The following is a 14,975-nucleotide window of genomic DNA, read 5'->3' as shown; positions in this document are numbered from 1 at the left end:
GGAACTTCGGTTCTGTTTTATTTAATCATTAAAATTGTATATATTCTTTAATATTTGCCTGCATTTATTCATGCCGGTACAGAGAAATATTCTATACTCACCATTTCAAAAGCGATACAAGGATGACTTCAAGATTTAGACAAAAAAAAAAAAAAAAAAAATCTCCTGTGGGGCCCAGGAAGGAGGGGCAGGAAGGATGGGCCATGTGGATGATGTCACCAATACCTCCTTAGCTGAACCTATCTTCACTTCATACCACCCTCAAAGCAAGCACACTTCCTGCAGGTGCACAGTACTCCTAGTGACTAAGGCTGACTTGAACATGTCCTGTAACTTGAGCTCAGCTCTCTTCAAACAACTCGAGAGTGGTCCATAGAGGAAGCGGCTAGAAGTGTTCTGCCTCAGGACTTCCTGGGCTTGATATGTCTGTCACTCACAACGGTATTTTTGAATCTCCTGATAAGCAGTTGCTTTAAAACAAAGTAGCAGTTACGTCTGAGGTCTCTTCTGAGGAGACTGTGAGTTCTAGTGTATTCTCAAGGACTCAAGGAAACATCAGAGAAATGACGGGACTCCTCGGTAGTTTTATTGACAGAAATAGTCTTCCTTGGGGCTGGGAATGGGACTAAGGCCCTGTGATGGATCACTTATTCAAAGTATATGAGTCCTTAGACTCAACCCTCAGCACACAAACAAACACGCCTGTTGTCTTTAGACAATCAGGAGGCAGTGTGGGCCCAAGAGCAAGGCTTTCTCTACCAAAGCTCTTCCCATGTACTCCACTCATGTTTGGAGCAAACAATAACACAGTTCATGTTAATTACATTGCTCAGTTGTCTGGGCCAAAGTAGGAGAGCATTTGCCACTCACACCACAACTTGGCCAGGCCATAAACCCAACAAATTAGTTCTTTCTGCCTTTGAGGAGAATGTTTGGCTTTTGACACAAGGAAAGGATTTCTCTGCTACCTGGCTGTTTACTCCTATGGATTTGTTCCAACACAATGGACACCCAAAAGGCTGGCACCCTGAGTGGGTCTGACAAAGAGTCCCATCCAGGATAGAATGACCTAAGTTCTAAGCCCAGATCTTGACATGACCAGCCAGGCACCCTCCTTAGTTCTTCACCTGCCAAGGAGAAGCCTTCCTCACCAGGGTAGATGGTGGGGAAACTGCACAGAAATGGCCTGCTGGAAACAGCAACCGAAGCATGTGGCGTGTCCTGGAGACCTTTACCTATTGTTCTGAGAAAGGGTCTTGGTGGCATTCCCAAGGCTGGCCCTGACCACCCGGGCTCAAGGGATCCTCTCATTCAGGCCTCTTGAGTAGCCTGCGCTACCACATGGAGCTTCTTGAGTGAGACATGACTGCAGGAATTTTGGCCTTACGTCCTTGTTCTTCTGGGTTACCTAGTCATTGATTTTCTCTGTGCTGCCCATAGCTATCTACATAACTCTTCAAGGCCAGAGTGAGGTGAATGACTTCAGATCACACACCTGCCTGTCTCAGGCTCACCGTCCCATATAAAGACAGGTGCTGCCAAATTCTTTCCACCTGGGTACCCAAGGTGCAGGATTCTATTCCATGGTACTGTGGAGAGGAACACAGTGCAGCCATAGCAAATTTTCAGGGGGGAATGCCTGCACTGCCGCGGCATTCAGTTGTTAATCACAGGATCACAGGCCTGCTGGGTGCCTCTTCTGCTTTGCCCACTTCTAGGCCTCTCCAACTAAGTCCTTAGGACACTCACGGGTGTGGAGTGACTGCCTGAAGACCCTACCCTGTGGGGTTTGTGAGATGCTCTGGGGAATGATGCTGTTGGCCTACCAACTGGTTGAGCTGCAAGAGAGGTGTGGGTACCACCAGGATACTAGGCTGGCCAGAATTTCAGCACCTCATTGTGGCCTCCAGCAGGTGTGTGTAGGGGTGGGGGTGGGGCACAAGAAGGTGGAGCTCATCTGGGATTTTTACCATTTTATAACCTTTAAGTGGTAAGAAAATAGGCTTTTTGTTATTCTTTCTCTGCCATAGTGCTGTGAACCCTCTTCTGTGCCAAGAATTCAATGCTGGCCATATTAATGCCATAAGTCTTTCTCCTTCTCTCCCTCTCCCCCTCCCATTTATCCATCCTCCTGCAATACTGACTGGCGTGTTTCCCACCTTCAATTTTTTTTCCATTTAGTCTTTTGTGGGGCTTTAAGAGAAAATTTACAGGCTCCTACCCCCACCCCCCAGGCGTTACCCTGAGCATCCCTGGAAAGGATAGCATAAAACATTCCTTCTATCCAACAGCAGACACCAATGCCAGCACAAGAGCTTCATTTGGCCTTGCTTTAGTTTGCTCTTTGCTAAGTGGAAATCCGAGCAAAATCACTGAATCTTCCAGGAAGCCCCAGCTGCTAAGGCTGCACATGGACCACCTGCGAGGCCAGATTGACACGGACGCCACAATTGCCATTCAAAGAATGTGAGCCTGGGTGTCCCAAACCCCGGGCTTGTCTTAGTCAAACTCGAGAGGCTATTTTGAATAAGCTTTAATAAAGATTCATTTCCAAAACTCTGTATGAGAAAGATTCTTGGTACCTGCTGGCCATCCCCTGGTAACTGCTTCAGTGTCCCCTGAGTCATAATTAGCAGTTAGGTGGGAAAAAGATGCCACCTGCACATAAAACCCTGGAAGGCCAGGAAAGCCGGATTGACTGACTACAGTATCTTACAGGAGAGAGACTCCTGGAGGTGCTTCCACCGTGCCTCCAACAGTTTCTAGACAACTCTACTATGTCAGCTCCCTTCCCATTCTCAGAAGCTGTGGACTCAAGTCTCAGCACTGGCCAGGGTCAGGACGGACCATGAGAGTCTGCATTCTCTCATCCATTTGCTCATCCATCCTGGTCTTGCAGAAGGACTTTTAGTTTTCGGGCATCCTAGGTCTTGGCCGATGTTGCAAAGGCAAAAGCTGGATACTTAACGGGTGGTGGAGGACACAGGAGGCAAGCCCCTGTTCACAAGCTCCAGGACCAAGACATATGGCACTCCATCTCAGGGGAGTCTCAGCGTAAGTGGCCCAAGTCACTTTCACTTGTAGTCACATTTTGCTATAACTAATCTAGGATCACCCTCCCCTGCCTTTGGATACAGTTCCTTCATGGATATATTTCTCCCTTAATACTGCATTCTCCACAAAGGAAGAGACAAGGGCCTTCTAAAGGCTCCCGGAACCTTGTGTGTATCCTTCAATACTCTTCACAGGTCTGCTCAGGGGAAGGCAGAGCCATGTCAGAGATGTCGCATTTGACAGGCTGCAGAATCACTTTCTAGCTGACCAAATGGAAAAATATGTCTCACCTCTGCTTGTCTCCCAGAGCAACAGGAGGAGAGTAACAGAGTGTTAAAAGGATATAGGGATGAATAAGCACAAAGCAAAGTGTGGTGCCAACCAGGGCTATAGAAAATTCTTCTAAAACCCTCAGCACCACTTACAAAAGCACCCAGAATCAAGTTTCAGTTCTTCAGAACTGCGCTACCCAGCCTGGGGATTAACCTGGCTCCTGGCTTCCCCCTTCTCCCCACGCCAGGCTTTGACCATATTGCTTGCCACTGACCCACTTTTCCTAAGAGATCGAGAATGGTGAAGGCAGGTAAAATGTAATTATAGGTGTTTGTTTTGCATCTTGCATCAGACCCAACACATCTGTGATCTAGAGACACACCTGTGCCACTTAAAGCAACAGCCTGACTTCTTTCTTCCCTGCTTACTATTTTATTCCTGCCACATGTTTTATAAGAAAGAGATGGCATGCATTATAACCCACTTTGGACAAATGCTTACATGTGCTCATGTGTGCTTGCACATGCACACACACACACTACAGAGTTATATGTGCTAAAAAAAAATCGAGACAGAAATGCTCCTATACTTGTAAGAGTTACATAAATCCGTTGTACGTTGATCACACTGAAAATCCATTGGTTTTGCGGAGGAGCCAAGCTGGGTCTGGGTGATGAGATTAAGAGTGGCTAGGAACTTTCTCTATCAATATCTTCTCACCTTTTCAAGAATACATCTATAAATCACAAAACAAAAGCAAAAGGGTCAGCACTGAGCTGGCTGTGTGGAAGGGATCTAGGCTGGGTCCAGATGGGATTGTTGGGATGAGGGTAGTTATCTATCTGAAGAATACATGACAACATTTTGACCAGGGACAGCCAACTGGGATGAGGGAATAACTTGGGTTGGTTGTGAGCTCTTGAGTGGACAATGACATAAGAGAATGTATGTTTAAGGGAAATTTCTGGTTCTCTATATGTAATTCTCAAATTTAATTCTGGGCTTTAATTTCAATAATAAACCACTACCGCTTGATTTATGGAACCATCAGCACAGGGTAGACACTGGGATGGCATGCTTATGTGTGGAATGGGAGGTAAGGGTTATGTTTTCCAACTTGTCTACAATCTTTGGTTGTTCATTCATGATTTATGCTTCAGCTTAGTCAAAACTATTAAGGAGAGGCTAGACCTGATATTTCTGAAGGTTCCTCTACCTCCACATTCTATGATGTTCTTTCCTGGTTTCCCTAGGCTATGATAAAATTAAATATCTAAGAAGTATAAGCTGTGCTATCAGTCTAAGCCTTACTAAGACCATTCTAACAGGGGCAGAGGAAAGGAGAAGGAGAAAAAGAACAAATACTGACTGAATGAATATACAGGGGATTACCTTTTCAATCAACATTAAATCTTGGCAGATCAAGATTGGGGTTTATCCAGGTCTAGTAAGGTGAGCATCCAAACTGCCTAGGCTCCCCCAAAGCCAGTACGTGCAGTAGGATCAAAAACCCACTGCCATTGTTCTTGAGTTCTCAGTAGTCCTCATTGTCCACTATGTTCAGCAAGTCCGGTTTTATCCCATGCTTTTTCAGACCCAGGCCAGCTGGCCTTGGTGAGTTCCCGATAGAACATCCCCATTGTCTCAGTGGGCGATCCTTGGGCTTCCCACAGGTCAGGGAACCCTGATTGCTCTTCGAGCTGATGAGGGAGGGGGACTTGATCGGGGGAGGGGGAGGGAAATGGGAGGCGGTGGCGGGGAGGAGGCAGAAATCCTTAATAAATAAATAAATTTATTAAAAAAAGCAACCAAATTAAACTCAAAGATGTGAAAATATAGAAGTGGGGACCAGTTGGGAAGACAACAGTGTTGCTGGCAGTGAGTGAGTGTGAGACAGGGAGGCGAATATGACCACAATTATTGTAGATATGAAATTTCAAAAATAAAAATTAAGATTAAAAAAAAAAGGTTGGGGTTTACCTGTCTGTTTCTGGAAGCTTACTTATTAACTGCCCAGTAGAATATTCCTTCCAGGATCTATATGTAGAACGATAAGCCTACAAGATGCTGGTATAGTGAGCACACATGCATGGAAGCTGGTGGAGCTTCACCCCTTAGGGCACAGCCAGTGACCTACAGAACTAGCACAGCATCTACATGCCAGATTCCCTTTGGGACTGAGGTGCGACAGGATGTGCTGTCTGCAGCTTTGTGAATTTAGTTCATTGGCTGCCATCAGGTGGCCCTGATAGCACCAGGTAAGGGTCTTTAAGTATAATGTCTAAAGTTGTAGTGAACAGCAGAAAAGAAAGACAAAAGTCTATTATATAAAACAGATGAGCACAATATTCCTTCCCAAGAGGCCATCCAGGCACACATCTGAGAAAGAGGAAAGTCTGCAGCTTTGGATGGTGACAGCATCTTAAGACTGGCCCAGACTAATCTGGTTTAAGCCCCAAATATGACCTACATTCAAGCAGCAGACAGTGGATCAAAATCAGGGTGACATATTTTCTCTCTCACTTGCTTTTTATCCTGGAGCCTTTACAACCTACCTGTCATGAAGGAGAAAGTACTGTTGGCCGGGTCTTGGAGAAATCAAGGGCTGTGTTTTTGAGGCTAACAAATAAACAAAGACCTGTGCTCCCTCTGCTGGCCCTCCACAGCAATATTGAAGTGGGCAGGAGCCATAAACAGTATTGGCATCTCAAGCAAACACTAGTCAATCCAGAGATACTGAGAACCAATCTCCTTGAACTTGGTTTTAGACATTCCTCAAAATAAAACCATACTCTTACCAACTTCTGACCAAGGCACCAATTCTGAAAGTTAGATATTACAAGAGACATACCTACTGTATGTCAATTGACAAATTGCTAGCTGTGACCACAATAGTTATTTTTGGACCCATTTATCAACAGACATAAGTGGATTCCTCCAAGATTTCAAGGTCCAGACACAATCTTTAGAGCAGGTCCAAGAAACAAAACAAAACAAAACAAACAAAACCCCCAAAACAAAACACCCCAAACAACAACTAAAAAAAAAAAAAACACATGCAAACAATAACAACAACACACTAAAAAGAAAACCCCTATGCAAGTCCAAACAAGTTTCTTTCCCCCTTTTTGTTCAGTAAGAGCAGATCCCAAAGGTAAAGATTTACACTATATCCCTTTGGATAATGTCAAACATCAGACTGGATTCTCCAAGTCATTAGCATGCAGAAGAATGACCTCATGGTGAACAGATGCACTTGGCTGTGAGCTGCAGTGATTACATCAGTCCCTCCCCAGCACTCGAGGGTGCCCATTCCTGTTAACCCTTTACAGGCCTCTCTGCTGGTCCCCTTCTTTGAGTACATGAAAACACAAACTTAGTCCTCCATTACCACAGATGTGTGGGTTAAAAGAATATAAAAATGCATGCATAAAACATATATATGTTAATATTGGCTATCTTTTAGATTATTTATTGCTTGTCAGTAAGGGAAGGGACCAAAAGGCAAACCACAGGCCAGGTTAGGTAAAAAAGCCATCCAAATACCATTCATACAGAGTATTATTAGTGCAAGCAAGAGATGCAACAGATACCAAGGGCTCCTTTAAAATTGCATTTCTGATTGGGAGATGAATCCTCTTTTAAAACTCATATATTAGACCTGTGCCCCTATTCAGAGCTCATAGTGCATCATGGACAGGTGTACATATTTGGGTGCTCTGACCTCCAGGGTTCCAAGGCTAGGGAGTGTGGGAGGCACGGACATTTCCCATCAGTAGTGTCTCTGGCCAGGCTCACCTGGCCCATTTTCCTCTCTTTAGAGGTGTGCTGCCTTCTGGATGTGCTACACTATACACTTCAGGTAGTTTCCTGAAAGCTAAGGATACAAACAAAGCCTAGGAAAATCTGTGTGTGTGCCTATAAGGAGCCCAAGGCCCTGCTTTGATGACATTGATGGCCATAGAGGGTCTGGCTAGGCCCTGTGCACTGTGGGAGCTTAAGCAGTTCAGGGTCAATTTTTCCAGTTGGTTTGTTGCTTGAAAGAGCAGGCTTCACCTCAGTTTCTGAGTGTAAGTTGGCAGGGCTGAGCTCATGTGGGTTTGACTGCTTGTCCCCAGAAATGAAAACCACCGTAAATCAGTGGAAAATGTTCCTCTCTGGGAAAGCAGAAGTAGGGGTGGGAATTCTGCAGAAGTGAGGTCTGCACATAAGCCACGAAGTTACAGCTCTGAGATGGGACCTGTGATGGGGGCTGATGAACCCCATCCTCGCTGTACTATCCCCACACTGTAGTTCAGATAGATTTTATTTCTAGTTCTTTCTGAATCACTGTGAAGGGCAGACAGAAGCTGTGAACTCCAGGAAAAGTGAGGCTGATGTTGATTGATCTGAAAGAAGGACGAACCACATTTATTTGGTTTTCATATTAGGTTTCTTGCTCCCTGTATAAAAGTTTTAATACCTGCCCTGACGAGTTGTCAGAATTTTTATTAAGTATTTTTTTTTAAAAACATTCTCCAAAAAATCTATTAACCACCCTCCCGCAAGTGGTCACACAAACCCAAATGCTTCTACAGTCTCACTTAAGCTGTTACTAGGAACTGAATCTGAACTGGTTTGAATCATGGTGAACTTTATTTATACAGAGGGTAAAATATACACAGAAAATAACATCTGTCATTATCTCAATAACATCGATAACCATCAACCTTAAAAATAAAAGTTAAGAAATTTAAATATTTAGTTATTTCATATTTTCTTTTATTTTTAAGAAATAATTTTTTTTTCTTTAAAGCTGAAAACAAAAACAAAAGCCTGCACTGGGAAACCGGTCCCAGCGCCTGCAGAGGACGAGAAGGGCGTGAATGGAGCACTGCAGCATCAGCTTCCTGGTGTTCTTTCACGAAAAATCACACAACTTTAAACCTCTAGCAGACTGGGTACGAAATCTTCATTTCCCTTGAAACAGATTTTTTTTTGTCTTAGATAGAATGCTGGCAGAGTGTATAAAAGAATTCAATTCACAGCTGTTCTACTTTTTTAATGCAAGAAACATTAATCAAAGCTTTAAGTTATAAGCCTTTCTCATGTTGCTCAGTATCCCAGTTCAACAAAGATCAATAGAGGCCATCCCTGTGTTTCTCTCGCCTCACCAGGAAGCAGAGGCGTGATTATGTAAATGGAGCTCCGCACCTCGGCCAGCTTGCTTATCTCCCAAGCCTTCTGCCTGCTGCTCCTGGCTCCCCATGCAAGTGCCTGCCTCTCTCTCTTATCTCCCAACAAAGCTCCAAGAGGCACGGACTGAAGCCAGCGATGTTAAACAATGACGCATGGCTGATTTTATTTGTAAGTGATTTATTTCACTGAATTTGATTTTTTTCACTTTGTGTGTAAGATATTTGTTAACAAGTCAGCACAGGAGAAGCAAGGCTGTGTTCAGAAGCAATTAGCACGGGCTAGAAATCTATTAAGCGTCCTTATAGCTATGCTTAAGCAGGGAGGGTGAAAGAAGCCCTTGTTGAGAATTTCAACATGTGGAGACTAAATATCCCACCTACACTCTGACAGGCAATTCATCTGTAACAACATGCAAAAATGCACAAGTAATAATTTTATTCTTTGACAAAAGCCCCATACCAAAATACCAACAATTTAATAATCATGCCAACAATTTAAGTGGCAGTACGTATTTTTTCAAACTGACAATATATAAATATAAAAGATAGTACGTGTCTAAAAACGAGAAAATCCATGAAAAATTCTGCAGTTCCACTGGGCTACTAAATGAAAACCATTATAAGCCACTTTCTAAAGGCTCCACACCAGGTGCTGCTCTGGTCGGTGGCTTGTCCGCATGACACCAACCACTCCAGAGAGCAGCGTGCACGCGGCACTCTGTAATGATGGGCCTGGGGACACTGTCCTTCCATGTCTCCGGCATTAATCCCTGACCCTCCTATCTCAGCGGCATAATCCCCATTTAGCATTAGTAGCAACGGCTTCAACTGTGAGAACTCTTTTTTTGATAAGTACGCAGTGATTTGGGCATCGCTTTTAAACAACATATTCCCAGCTCAGCAAGAAACCCACACTCCTGAATGAACCGGAGCACATTATTGAGAAAAAGTTCATTAACCTTGCTAGATTCGAGGGTTAACAGGATAGCTGAAGAAAGGAACACAGCGAACAGCTCGGATACAAAACAAATTAAAATGAATGTCATCATTCCTTTTGAAATTCATTAGTTGATTCAGAGGGTGAATGTTCTTCTTAAATTTGCAAGCATTTATCTGTGAAAAACAGGTGTACATCTGCTACTCAAATGCATCTTAAGCGGGAGGGAGGAGAATAAAGTAGACACTCACCCGTTCCACTGAGAGAGTAGCTGGGAGAGGGAGAAAAGACTTGAGCTGCGAAATCCTCAAATGTCATGACTTCCCGGTGGTTCTGAATTATTGCTTCCAGATACAGAGCTCGCTCTTCGTAGCTGCAGTAATTGGTTAAGGAGACAAACGCACGTGCAAATGGCATGTGGAGTGATGGGCAATTTGTTCTAAATGCAGTTAGTTACTAGGCCTTCCCCATTTTGTGTGAAAACCTATCTTGGAAACTCTTTAGCTTTCTGCCAAAGTGTTAGATATTTGTCACACACAATGGTGAGACGCTAGTTTTAAGGCCTAGCTTTCTTTTGGGCTTCAACTATATCCAACAGTAATATCATTAAAAAAAAAATACGTGCATCAAAAGTTAGAGGATTATTTCAAGGCACTACATTATCTCCAAGGCTGACTTAAGAACAAGACAGGTGGGTGACTGTGACAACGCTGCGGTGGCAGGATGTGGCAGCCTTCATCTTCATTCTCCAACTGGGCCAATGAGAACTCTCAGCCTAAAAACACAGGGAACTGATACTGTAAGAGCTGGCTACATCGTTCAACAAAAGTAAGAAAATGAACGTTATTAGAGAGAAGGCTAGGAACCATATTCTGCAAGGGCATCAGAGCCTCTGACCAGAGTAAGTGATGAGCATTAGAAAATAAGAATGGATGTGGAGGGTGTAGCAAATGCTGTACAATACAATTGCAGAGAGAGAGAGAGAGAGAGAGAGAGAGAGAGAGAGAGAGAGAGAGAGAGAGAGAGAGAGACCATTGCCTTCTAATTAAAGCTGCAGCCTGGAACACACAACATTCAAATGTGTAATCAAAAACCAGTCACCAATAAAACTTACAAGCGTAACACGCCGAAGCAACTTTCCAGCTGTCTTAATAGGACCCCTGCGTGTGGCAGCCTTTCACAGGGCAGAAAGCAAATCTTCCCCTTTGTGTGAGCTTCTGTTTCCTCTGAAGGTGAATCATGCACTCCCAATAACAGGAAACGTCAGAACGATCTGACAGTGAATAGAGGCGCTGCACATGTAACTTTAGGAATTAACACTCGGGGAAGCTGGCATGATGTCTCATTTCCCCCTTCCTCATTATTGATGCAAAAGTTAAAGGATGTGTTTTGATTATTTCGAAAATTGTGCCATTTCTTCATGACCACAAAACCCAGGGAATGCAGATTCCTATTGGTTTGTTATCTGGGGCTGCAAAGAAAAAACATGATTCTGTATATATCAGTAACAATCCATGTATCTTAAAAGAATCTTTTCAAGTTGTCCACTTGGAAAATTTAAGCTGGGAACAATTACACATCTTGTTTTAAAACTAGGGACACTCTTCTATTTTCTTTTGGCAAAGTCTTGACACTGATTTCTGGATGCAGGCTTGCTCTCCCCATTGCATTATATCTTCAGGGAATGGTGTCACATCGTGAGGGAATAAGAGTCATTCTGGAACAGTGCTGAATTACCTGGTAGCCATGTGTGACTACCAAAACTGAAATGTTCATTAACTGAAATGCAAAAGGCACAACTACACTTCTCTGCCCCACTCCATATATTTCAAGCATTCAATAATCACAAGAGCTGGGGGTTGCTAAGCCAAACAGCAGATACAGGATGTGTGCACAACGGTAGAAAGTAATATCAGGATCTGCTTCGTACTAGAAGTCCCCTTTAAGCTTGCTCTACACAACTCTTTTTTAAAAAATAAAGAAAATGTATTGGAAGCTTTTACAAGTGCCCCTCTGAAGATTTATGATTTTTTTCTATGGACGGTCAAACAGCCTCAGGCCTGGGCAGCATGCTCCAGAGCTGGCTCCCAGGCCGTGGGTTGAACTCCTGGTGACTTGCCTTAATGAACAGGCTGCCAAACTTCCTCGGTGAGAGGCGCCTGCTCAGGCCCAATTCTAGAGGGATCCACTAATGCCATTCACGTCTCATTATGAGCATGCTCATTCTGCGCAGCACTTGGCTGTCACCGCAGAGCGGCCCTCCATGGATGGCCCCAGCGAGCCACTGGTCCGGGGAACAGCAGGACGTTAGGCCTGAGTGGCCGTCTGGCGAACAGGCCCTCTTACTCTAAGCTGGCACGTGCTGGCCCAGCAGGGGCTGAGCCAGGCGTGACAAATTACTCAAAGAGCTGAGCTAAACTTATGGCTGACAACCACCTGAGCCTTCAGACTGCAGTGGCCTACTGTCAATGTTCAATTCACGGCTCCCCCCTTTCAGTACAGGCTGCTTGTGGGCCCGGCTTAGAGCAGACATGCCCCTCTAAAGACCTGTCACACTCTGCCTACTATCATCCTCTGTTTCTGAAAGGTCCCACTGTGTCCAACACATCCCCATACAGAGCTGGGAATAACAGTGAACAACACAGAAATGTGTGTTCCCTTTGCTAGATTCTCCACGGAAGACTTCTCTGGAAAGTAACCTTGTTAATCAAACTCACAATCAAACCTACAGAACTGCTGAACACAGATCCCAGGTGGCTGCCCATCACCTGCACCCTAGATGACACCATCCAGCTGTCAAGAGGCTGGTCCCTGTCATGACCGAGAGATCTGGGCTCTTAGGAGGAGGCCTAGCAATGCACTCACAGGGGGCAGGCATCACGTTTTGGGATTCTCTCACTCTGTGAAGGTTTATTGTCTGACTCTTGTACCACAGAGCTACAGACAATAGAGAGAACCAAAAGGGCTTCAGAACTGAACACGGAAGGAGGAAATGATCCTTCACAGAAGGTTCCCAATCTTGCCAACCAGGCCCTAGACTGTCATGGTCACACACACTCTCCATCCCTCTCAGCAGTGTTAACTGCCTTTAAACTAGGTGTTGTCATTTAGACAAACATCTATGGGGGTTGGGTAAGACTAAGAGACATCAAATGCAACTCACTTGGGTCCAAGCCAGAGCATGTTAAACATCATGACAAAGAGAAAGCAAATATGACCCCAGCTTGGACAGGGCTTCAAACAGCTAAGAACACATGCGTGTCCCAAATCATTTGTTTAGTAGTCTTAGCAAAAACACAGCCCCGGTTTCTTTATTTGTGTATGGTGTATATATGCATACCTGTAGATGTGTACATGATTATGTGATGGTACATGCATGCATTGAGAGTACATGATCCTATATGTGGAGAGCAGAGGCCTTGTGAAACATCCAAATTTCTTCTAACTTTCACTGCTCTCTGAGAAGATCATGAATTTCAGAATACATGGGTCAAGTTCAGGATCTCATGCAAGGTTGGGAGCTAAACTCCCAAAGAGGACAAACCACCAAACTTAAATATTTGTGGGCTACAAAAACCAATCTTACACATGTTTAAGCTGACTCTACACACAGGCCACGCTGACTGCAAGGAATACAGAAATCCGCAATTCTCCCACTTTAATCTCCCTTTTCCCTCAACCCCCCCCCCCCCCCCCCCACCTCTCCTTACTCGGGTTCTGTGATGGCTGACCGTTGACCACTTCAACCATCTGCCCTAGAGTTTGGAAAAGGCACTCTGCGGGCTGCAAGTTTTTTCTTTATTTTATTTTTATTTTTTTAATCCTTTGGAACCTGTATTGTTCAGCCCTTCTCTATATTTTCCAAGTGTGGACACGATATTCAGACTGGCCTCGGGGGAAGGTTGCCTCATGATATTGGGGTATGTGCCACACCAGTCACTTAATGTCCCTACCCTGAAGGTTCCCAACACTTGCAGCAACTTATTAGTGACACAAACAAGCCATCTTTGAAGCCACCAGCCTTCTGACTCTCCAGTGGCCATTTACAAAGGAAAGGAAGTCTTGTTTTAGAATGTCAGAGAGGTGTGACATGCTCCCCTGAAGAATCCTGTTCCAGTGCGGACAGTGTTCCAACTCTTAGTCTATCAGGGTCATCACCATCTCATCACACAGCTAGCTCCCAGGCTAGCTTTCTGGGCTTGGTGAAAAGGACCACCAAGTGAGGGCTTTCAGATTTCCCCTCTTACTAGTTTTGGAAGGCTGGAGCTCCAACTCAGCAGACCTGCTCTCTTCTCAGAGACTCTGAGAAATTCCATTCTCCTTCCTTCAGATGCCAGGAGGATGTTTACACTCCTGCTTGTATGGCCATGTGAGCTCTTGTGTGTCTATCAGCAGAACACTTGTCACAGGATTTAGTTCCCACTGGAGAAGCCAGGAGAACCCCTCATCTCAAGGCCTTAACTCACTAAAAGGTTCCTGTGATCCGAAACCACTCTGGGTTCAGCCTTACATTACAGCTGCTGCTTCTAAGTCCTCTACACATGCTTATTGGGTAGATAAATGACTGCCTAGGACCTATGCCCATTTGAGCTGTGATGCACTACATGCATTCTAGGCAAAGACCATTTGTGGGGAGGTTATAGTTTTCAATGTTAAGTATAGTTCTGCCCTAGAAAATAAAGTCAGTGGCATGAAACTTACAGATGTATGGACATCTGCCTACGACCCTGGTAAATAAAAAGTTTATTAAACAAGAACCAAAATATGAAGCACAAAGGGGAAACCTGGTACATCCGGCCACAGTCACACAAAGGGTTACTACTCACCACCAAGCTTCAATGAGAGGCAAAAAGCAAATACAAGCACCTAGTGGGTGGAGGCACAAGCTTAGTGTCCAAAAAAAAAAAAAAATTACAAAACCATGGAGAAATACAAATTATGCACTAAAAGAAATCAATAAAAGGCAGGTCTTCGGCCATCAAGGTGCCAGACATCATTAATATCCAGCATTATAAACACAATAAGGTACTGTTTTATATATACCAGACTGGTAAAGAATAAAACACAGAACAATGCCAAACAGCAGCAAACACACAGGGCACAGAACTCTCAGAATCCATGGTGTGAGGCAACTGTCCTCATCTCTTGCGAAGGCACTCTGACATTACTAAGTACAGACAGTAAGAAACATGAGCCAAAATTTTGACTACGTAATATATGAATTCATGCTACGTGTGCTTGTCAAGGAAAGCTCACAGCATCCTGAGATGAAAAAGAGAAAGAGTCTATTTCCAACTTCCCTAAGAAACATGGTCACATCGTGAAGTAGTAAACGGCAGTGAATCTGGATGAACATGTTCATTAACATTAACAAGTGCATTAACATGACTGGAATGTGAAACAATGTTCATCCAAAAGCACAGTGCTGAGCAGCATATGCTAACAATTCTACTATATAATCTTAAAGACGAGAGAAGTGAAGGGTTCTGCGAAGACCTTTGCACATATGCACAAAGCCACCACAAAGAGCAAGA

The 14,975-nt window shown here is 44.2% G+C and overlaps 1 protein-coding gene across 1 annotated transcript in view; it reads right to left on the bottom strand.

Annotated features, from left to right (window-relative positions):
- Positions 1–14,975, bottom strand: part of Ralgapa2 (Ral GTPase activating protein catalytic alpha subunit 2) — a 265,575-nt gene that overhangs the window by 12,644 nt on the left and 237,956 nt on the right. Inside the window, exon 39 of the mRNA XM_013353198.2 lies at positions 9,693–9,814. Within this exon, the coding sequence (XP_013208652.1) occupies positions 9,693–9,814 (122 nt within the window). The remainder of the gene's footprint in view (positions 1–9,692; positions 9,815–14,975) is intronic.

Source organism: Microtus ochrogaster, unplaced genomic scaffold (assembly GCF_000317375.1).
Source record: "Microtus ochrogaster isolate Prairie Vole_2 unplaced genomic scaffold, MicOch1.0 UNK3, whole genome shotgun sequence".
NCBI classification, from domain to species: Eukaryota; Metazoa; Chordata; class Mammalia; order Rodentia; family Cricetidae; genus Microtus; species Microtus ochrogaster.
This window is presented reverse-complemented; position numbering and strand designations above follow the sequence as displayed.